This window comes from Peromyscus eremicus, chromosome 1 (genome assembly GCF_949786415.1).
Source record: "Peromyscus eremicus chromosome 1, PerEre_H2_v1, whole genome shotgun sequence".
NCBI classification, from domain to species: domain Eukaryota; kingdom Metazoa; phylum Chordata; class Mammalia; order Rodentia; family Cricetidae; genus Peromyscus; species Peromyscus eremicus.
In genome coordinates this window covers 95170564-95178327 of record NC_081416.1, presented here as the reverse complement: position 1 = coordinate 95178327, position 7764 = coordinate 95170564, and the positions used below count along the sequence as shown (strand labels likewise).

Genomic DNA, 7764 nt, shown 5'->3' with positions numbered 1-7764 from the left:
AACCCTTGTTTTATACCAGACTCAAAATTAACTAACTTGATTTTGTCATCCCCCCTTCTGTTGCTAGGGATTAAAACTGGGGACTCATACTTGTTAGGTACATGCTTTACCCCATGCTAAATTCTGAACCCTACACAAAATTAGCAGAAAATGTATTTAAGATAAATGAAAGTCTCAGAAGGATGGGGGCCCTAGTCCTAAGAAGACCAGTAAAACACCTTGAAGAAAACACAAGGATAAGCTTCTCCACATTGACCTAGGCAATACATTTCGGACAAAACACCAAAGAATAGGAAAAAAAATAAGCCAATTGGATGATATTGAACCAAAAGTTTTCTAAATATAAAAAAAGCAATCACAACATGAAAAGGTAGCCTGCTGGAGGCAGAGAATATTTGCCATCCAAATATCTGATAAGGGACTAAATTTTAAAATTAAAGGACCTCAGATAACTCAGCAAACAAAACAAAATAGCTTGACTAAAACAAGAGCAAAAGACATTTCAAGGACAAGCATACAGCCAGGAAGCATAAAAAAAGTGTTAAACATCATTAGTCTAGCTGGGTGTGGTGAAGCACACATCTAGTCTCAGCACTCTGGAGGCTAGCCTGGGCTACACAGAGAGATCTTGTCTCAACAACAGCATCATCACTGATTATCAGTTTGACAACTTCAGTTTGATTTCCCCAAACCGACATAAAGATGGAAAGAAAGAATCAACTCCAAAAAGTTGTCTCTGACCTCCACATGTGTGCCATAGCACATGCATACACATCTCTCTCTCACACACAGTAATAAAACTAAAAGAACAAAACAAACAAACAAACAAACAAAACTTGATGACCTTATGCTAGCCCCCTTACTTCTGTACCCCAGTGTCCTCCTTTCAGTTAGTACTTCTAAAAATGGGGAAGGAGGAACAGTGTAAAATTATGTGGAAACTTCTGGAAATCCTTTGCTCTCACGGAAGGAACCACCCTGTGCCAGCAAAGTGTGTAACATTCTTGGTAATTTTTAACTGTATTTTAGAGTATTGCTCAGAGACTTTGGGTGTATTAATTAAAAATTATCCTGATTAAAACAAAAAGTGAAAACAAGGGCAAAAGAATAGGTTGTGGCTGTCAGTGCTGAAGGGGTAGAGGAAATGGGATGGCTTTGGCTTTAACCTTTTCTTTCTTGTTGCTTCTAACTTTCTTTTCTTTTTTGTCTTTTTCCTTTTTCTTTTCTTTTTTTTTTTTCCGTTCTGGGAATTGAACTCAGGACTTGCTGAATGCTAAGTACACATTACCACAGAACTCCACCCTAGTCCTGGGTCCAACTTTGAGCTGTAGGATGAATAAATTCCAGATCTAATGTACAGTATGGGTGTGGTCTATGTGGTTAAAAGATCAAGTGAAGAGTTTGGACCACTGTAACAACGTTGAGCTTTGAGGAACTCAGTGACTATATCATAAGGGCATCATTTCCGATTTTGCCAGTGTAGAAATGTATAGGTGTTTTCTATCTGTGGCTTAGTTAGAAATATTCCAGGATATTGGAACATGAAACATGTGGGAAATTAATTCAACATATGTTTACATTCTTAACAATCACTATCAGCATTTAAGTCCCTGGAGAGGAAGGAAACTTTCTTCCTCCTTTTTATTTTTATTTTTTTAATTTTTTTTTTATTTTGGATAATCAACAGTATAGTTTAGCATCTCCACACAAAGCACAGTTGTTTTATAAACCTCAGCCAGGGTGGAATATGGCAAGGTTGGGGTGTGGCTGGACCAGGCTGTAGCAGGACTGTCAGTGTAATGTCCAGATTTTATCCAGCAAAGGCAATGCTTAGGCACTGAAAGGCAGACTGAGGCCAGTAAAAGCAGGTTGTAACTCATTACTAGGTTGTAAAAGTGAATTGAGATCAGCACTATGTGTGTGTGTGTGTGTGTGTGTGTGTGTGTGTGTGTGTGTATGTGTGTGTATCTTATGTTCCCATGGGTGTGTGCACATGTATGTGGAGCCTAGAAGTCAACCTCGGATTTTTTGAGACAGGATTACTTCCTTAGCCTAGAATTGATCAGTTCTGCTAGGCTGGCCAGCCCGTGAGCTTCTACAGTCTGCATGTCTGTGCCTAGCACTTCCAGCACTGGGGTAACAGGATATACCACCACACTTGGCTTAACTTTTTTTTTCTTTTTTAAATTTCTATCATTTGTACATGTGCCACAGCATGCGTGGTCAGTGTTGTGGGAGTCAGTTTTCTATTGTGTGGGTTCTAGGAATCAAATTGAGGTTATCAGGCTTGGCAGCAAATACCTTTATTTACCCAATGAGCTGTCTTCCTGGCTTCACACCTGGCTTTTTGGGGTTTGTGAACTAAAATCAGGGCCTCATGCTTGATAGGTGGGTACTTTATCAACTGAGTCATCTCCCCAGCTCTGGAAGCACCACTGTTAAAAGGTGATGAATATTTGTAAAGGATAATGTCTTGTGAGGATATGTAATTATTTAATTTATTAATTTATTTCTTTTTTAAACAGAAATCTTTTTATTTTATGGGCTTTGATGTTTTGCCTTCAGTTATGTCTGTGTAAGGATGTTGGATCTCCTGGAACTGGAGCTACAGTTCTGAACTGCCATGTGGGTACTGGGAATTGAACCCAGGTCCTCTGGAAGAGCAGCCAGTGACCTTAACTGCTGAACCATCTCTCCAGCCTCTAATTTATATACATACTTGACCACTGTGTTCTGATGCAAAATGCTTTTTCATCTGGGTCCTAGTAAAGCATTTTTTGGGGGGAAGAACACTATTTTAATGGTACAAAGCTTTATGCTTTAGATTGCCTTTGGTAGCAACTAAAAGAAACTCCAGTCTCAAATGGCAGTAATCACACACACACAAATTAATTATAACTAGGATTGCAGTTTGGGAGCACTTTAACTTGTTAGTTTTTAATCTGCTATGCTCATTGTTGTCTTCAGTCTAATGCCCTACACCACAGGGAACTGTAATGCAATGTGGTAGTTTCAGTATACTGCAGGAACACTGCTGATGTATCTTGTTTGACAAAGAAATGAATTTAGGAATGGTGGTAGTCAGTCAGAGGAGTCACCTGAGCATTTGTGTAGTGGGTAGCCATTCCAGCTTTGGTCTGGAAGTTCCAACCCCCATATTAGGGGAGATAGTTACCGAAGCCTCAATGGGGGTTGGAACTTCCAGACCAAAGCTGGAATGGCTACCCACTACACATTTGTGTACAGATTATGTAGGTAAAAGTGGAGTCTTTGGGTAATAGGGGCCAAAAAGTAGTGAAGGGAGGGCTTTCCAGGGAAACCAACCAAAGGTCTGCTCTATGCTTCTGAATCATATCAGAGGCACCATGTAGGCTGAACAGCAGGCAGATGCCTGGTCAGTAGGCAGTATAAGGAATCTGGATTCTGTCTCATAGAAAATGTGCTGTCAGAGACCTACTAGGCAATTAAGATGACCAGATTCCTATCACTACAGCCTTATGCCTGAGGCTTCCCCCTTGGGCCATCTGCGTATTTGTGAATGGAGATAAAGTAGGACATGACACCACTAAAGACACAGGGAAATTTTGGTCACTGGCTTAAAAAAAAAATGACAGGTATTGGGTTCATAGTGCTAATGTTTTAGTAAATGTGTTAAGTTTTTTAGGGTGGGTGAGGCCCATTACTTTGTCAACCTTATTGTAAAGAACTAGAACTCAACATGGAGCATCTTTCTTTCAAAGTGATAAGAGGGGCTCTCTTTGGCTTAGAATTTAAGCAATGGCTAAATGAAGGCATATTCTACCTGCTGAGATAGGTTATTTACTAACACAGATTGGCAAAGCCTTTAGACGTCCTACAATTTGTCAACTCTTTTTGGCCAGATTATTAAAGATTCACTGTCCCATGTCATGAGTTCCTTGATGGCAGATATTTCACATTTGGCTAGGGACAGATTTATTGCAAACATTCTCAAAGCATGCTATCTCTAATGTGTAAGGTGATGCTGGGGACTGGAGGATGCTTAATAAGTACATATGGAGGGGGAAGACAGATGGCCCAGCAGGTAAAGGAAGTTGCCATTAAGTCTGATGATCTGACTTTGATACCTAGGAACCACAGGCTGGAAGAACTGACATGGGAAAGCTGTACTATGGCCTCCAGTATGACTTGGAAAAGCCCACAAAACCAAATCTTGAAGACTTAGCAACAGGTGAACTGTTGACAGTATGACACATGCATTCCCCTTCCCCAATAAATAAAGTGTAAGAAGTGTAGGGAATAGTAAAGCTCCAAATGGACATATTTCTGGGAGTTCAAAGGAAAATCTCTGGGAGCGCTTTCACAGTTCACCTGTTGCTAAGTCTTCAAGATTTGGTTTTGTGGGCTTCTCCTAGTCACAACTTGGGTATCTTACCTGGGGTGAATGTGCATAAAAGGGGTAAGGACCTACAAAGAAACATGCCAAGTTTTAAGCAGAAGGAAGCGGGAGAGCTCTCCTGGGGTCAGGTGAATTAGTCTAGGCAGCTGCAGGGAAAACAGCACCAGAACAGTTCTGTCACTGAAGCCTGTCTTTCTGCCCTAACAGTGACCCTCCCCCTTCCTCCTTCCTCAGGTCCTGCATCAGGTGTGAGTGACAAGAGTGAGAACGTCATACATCTTCCCATGACTTCCCAGTCAAGCCTCTGAATCTACAGAATGGCAGCCAGGGTGAGAGTTACAGCCTCAGTACTCAGTGGATATAAACAAGTTCTTTGCTTCTCACACGACCCAGCTATTCTGAAACCGGATTTCCTCTTTCCGGGTTCCCACAGAGGTCCACTTTTGACAACAAAAGCTTCCAGGAAATTCCTGCAGGCTTAACTTTCTAATACTTCACTCTCCATCAGCCTTCCTCTTCACACCCTCTACCAAGAGGAAGGAACTTATCTGGAAGGCCAACATCCTGTCAGATGCCTACACCCCATCTATGTGCAGGGTGGTGGTACATCTCTTTGAGTCCACATTCAAAACTCATTCAGAGGTTGAGGGAAACACATAAATGGAATGTGTGACCTTGCCTAAAAACAATGCTTGCAGTATTCCCCCTTCAGTTTTAGGGGTACCAGGCTATTTAAAGCTTTCCTCACAGAGGTTCACACTGCTACTTATCAGGAAGCAATCTCTTGGGATTGAATGCTTCTCTTAGCAGCCTGTAAAAATCCTGTCAAGGAGGGAGAAGAGGCTCAGGGGTCTCTCTCACTCCATGTAGATCCATAGGCAATTAATGGCTGCTAAGGGAGGGAACTTTTCTTCAGCTCCTGTAAGCAGGCCTAACGAAACTCACCAGATCATAAACACAAGCACACACAAACCCATGAAAGTAAAAGGGGGACTAGGTAAAGAGGAACAATGGTGTGTATGTGTGGTGGTGGTAGTGGTGAGTATGATCAAAATACATTATAACTTATATCATAAAAAATGAAACAAAAGGGGCTGGGTTGGAGAGATGGCTCAGCGGTTAAGAGCACTGGCTGCTCTTCCAGAAGTCCTGAGTTCAATTCCCAGCAACCATATGGTGGCAATGGGCTCTGATGCCCTCTTCTGGAACGCAAGCATACATGCAGACAGTGCACTCATACCAAACAAAAACAAAACAAAAAGCCCCAAACAAAAAAGAAATCCCAAGGGGTGGGTCTCTAGGCTGGATATCAACCACAGTCACCATAGGAAGCTAGTAATCAAGAGATATAGGGCCCATCTAAATAAGTGGTAAGATATGCAAACCAAGCCAGGCAGTTGATGCCTTTAATTCCAGCATTCAGGAGGCCATCCTGAAGAAACCGTCTCAAAAAAATAAAAAACAAAAGATAAGCAACCGGCCCTGTGTGGTGGTGAACACTGGAAGGCCCAGCACTTGGGAGGCAGGGACAGGAGGACAGCTGTTATGCTGGCTGCAGCCTGGATTACATCGTAAGACTCCCCTCTCCCACCAATAAGCAAAACAAAACTGGACCCAAGATTCAGAAACACAAGCTGTGAATTTACTATCTTAGGTGCCTCTCACTTTCCAGAAATCCCAGGAAAGAAAAGAAAATCAGTTTCACACAGTCACATCCGAATTTTATCTATTGTGCAAAGAGAGGACCATGAGCCAGCAGGAAGGTCTGGGCTCCATTTTGCCCGACCACTTCCAGTTGTCATGCATTATAAGAGCTCCAAGGCCTGTGCACACACCTATGAGAGCCGTGCACTCTCCTGCTCCAGTTAAGTCTTTGGCGTTTGAACCATGTGGGAGCTGTGGAGGCTTGCTTCCTGGTTATGGTGCAGGTCCTGCTTCAGTCCCAGTAGCAGCTGGTTTAGGAGAGTGAGGTTGCTGTCTCTGTGAGGCAGAGGCAGGGGAGGGAGGCAGTTCCCTTTATATTCGATCACTGCCATCTTGGCCCGATCTTGCTCCTTCCGATTCGGGATCTGCAGCATTCTTGTGTAGTTCCCATTCTGACCTTGGAACCGAGGTGCTAGTACTTTAAACAGCTTTGGGATCAAGTCCTTCTCCTAGATGGGGAGAGTTAACAGGAAGAAACAGTCACAACCGTAGAGGCATTTAACTTTCAATTATTCCCAGAGGTAGGGTTCGAAACATCTTCACGGGCCTTCTCCACCACCCAATCATGTACCAAGTTACACATAACCACTTGTAGGCAGTTGTGCGAATGCACATTCTTTTCCGGTTCAAATAAGGGAAACATTCGTCTAAGGTAGTTCACAACACTGGTATATAAGTGAGTACCCTGGCTTAAAACTGCCCTGTACCCGGTCCTCTAACGATTCCTTCCCTATCAGGAAAGCAGGGAGCACTCACAGTGAGCCAGAAGTCAGCCATGCGCATGGCTCGTTCGTTGGTGTCTCCTAGCTTTCCATAGTCGATAAGCTGTGAGAACAAAACATCACTGATGCAACACGAGCAAACACCGAGGCACCCACCTTTGTCTCCTAATGTCTTAGCTTCATCCAATCATCCCACTAGCTAAGCTAATTCAGGGCGCTCCTAACTCCGCGGCCCCAACCAGCCTTCCATTTGCAGCGCGGGGGTAACGTGCTCAGTTGAGTGCCACGGGATTTACTTCCGTGCAGGGGTTTCCCAGCGTGGCCCTACTCCCCACACACGGCCAGGGCGGTCCTCTGAGGATGGACCCGGCTCTCACCTTCTCCGCGTAGCCCCTCATCTCGTCCACGCGTGCCCATGACGCCTCGATACGTTCGTGGCGCACTAGGCCCGTGAGCAAGTTCCGCAGCAGGTGGATGCGAGACTCGGGACCGAGGCCCAAGCGGCGGTAGACGCGGCCATGGGAGATAGCGGCTGCAAGCGTCAGCCTCATGTTCCCACCTTAGCCCCACCTCCCGGGGGTGGGGCTGGGGGCCGGAAAGGGAAACTGCGGCGGGGAAGGGGGCGGAGACAGTTCTCAGAGGAGGCATGCGCAGTAGCTCGGCGCGTGGCAGACGTGTTTGCGCATGCGCATCAGAGTCTGCCTAGCTGGCAGTCTGAGGGAGGGCCGAACAGACGTGTTGACGTTTCTGGAGCGGCGAGCTGGGCGGGCCTTAGGGTCTGCGGTGCTCGGTGGCCAGCCGGGGATCTCGGCGCCCCCTGGCGGGTTTCTCCTGCGCTGCTTGAGCAGGCCAGGGTGTTCTTGGCGATGGCGCCTTTCGAGCGGAGCATGTCGGGAAAGTGAGTATCTGAGGAGAACTGCGTCTGAGGGGTGGGGCCTCGGTGGGATGGGGCCCTCTGGC

General features: G+C 45.0%; 1 protein-coding gene across 1 annotated transcript; it reads right to left on the bottom strand.

Annotated features, from left to right (window-relative positions):
* Positions 1–6077: 6077 nt before the first annotated feature.
* Mrpl17 (mitochondrial ribosomal protein L17) lies at positions 6078–7433 on the bottom strand. Its single transcript, XM_059269239.1, has 3 exons — positions 7182–7433; positions 6839–6907; positions 6078–6531 (listed from the first exon to the last, which is right to left on the bottom strand). Exons 1-3 carry the CDS (start codon positions 7353–7355, stop codon positions 6244–6246), a joined length of 531 nt encoding a protein of 176 aa, XP_059125222.1. The 5' UTR covers positions 7356–7433; the 3' UTR covers positions 6078–6243.
* Positions 7434–7764: the final 331 nt, after the last annotated feature.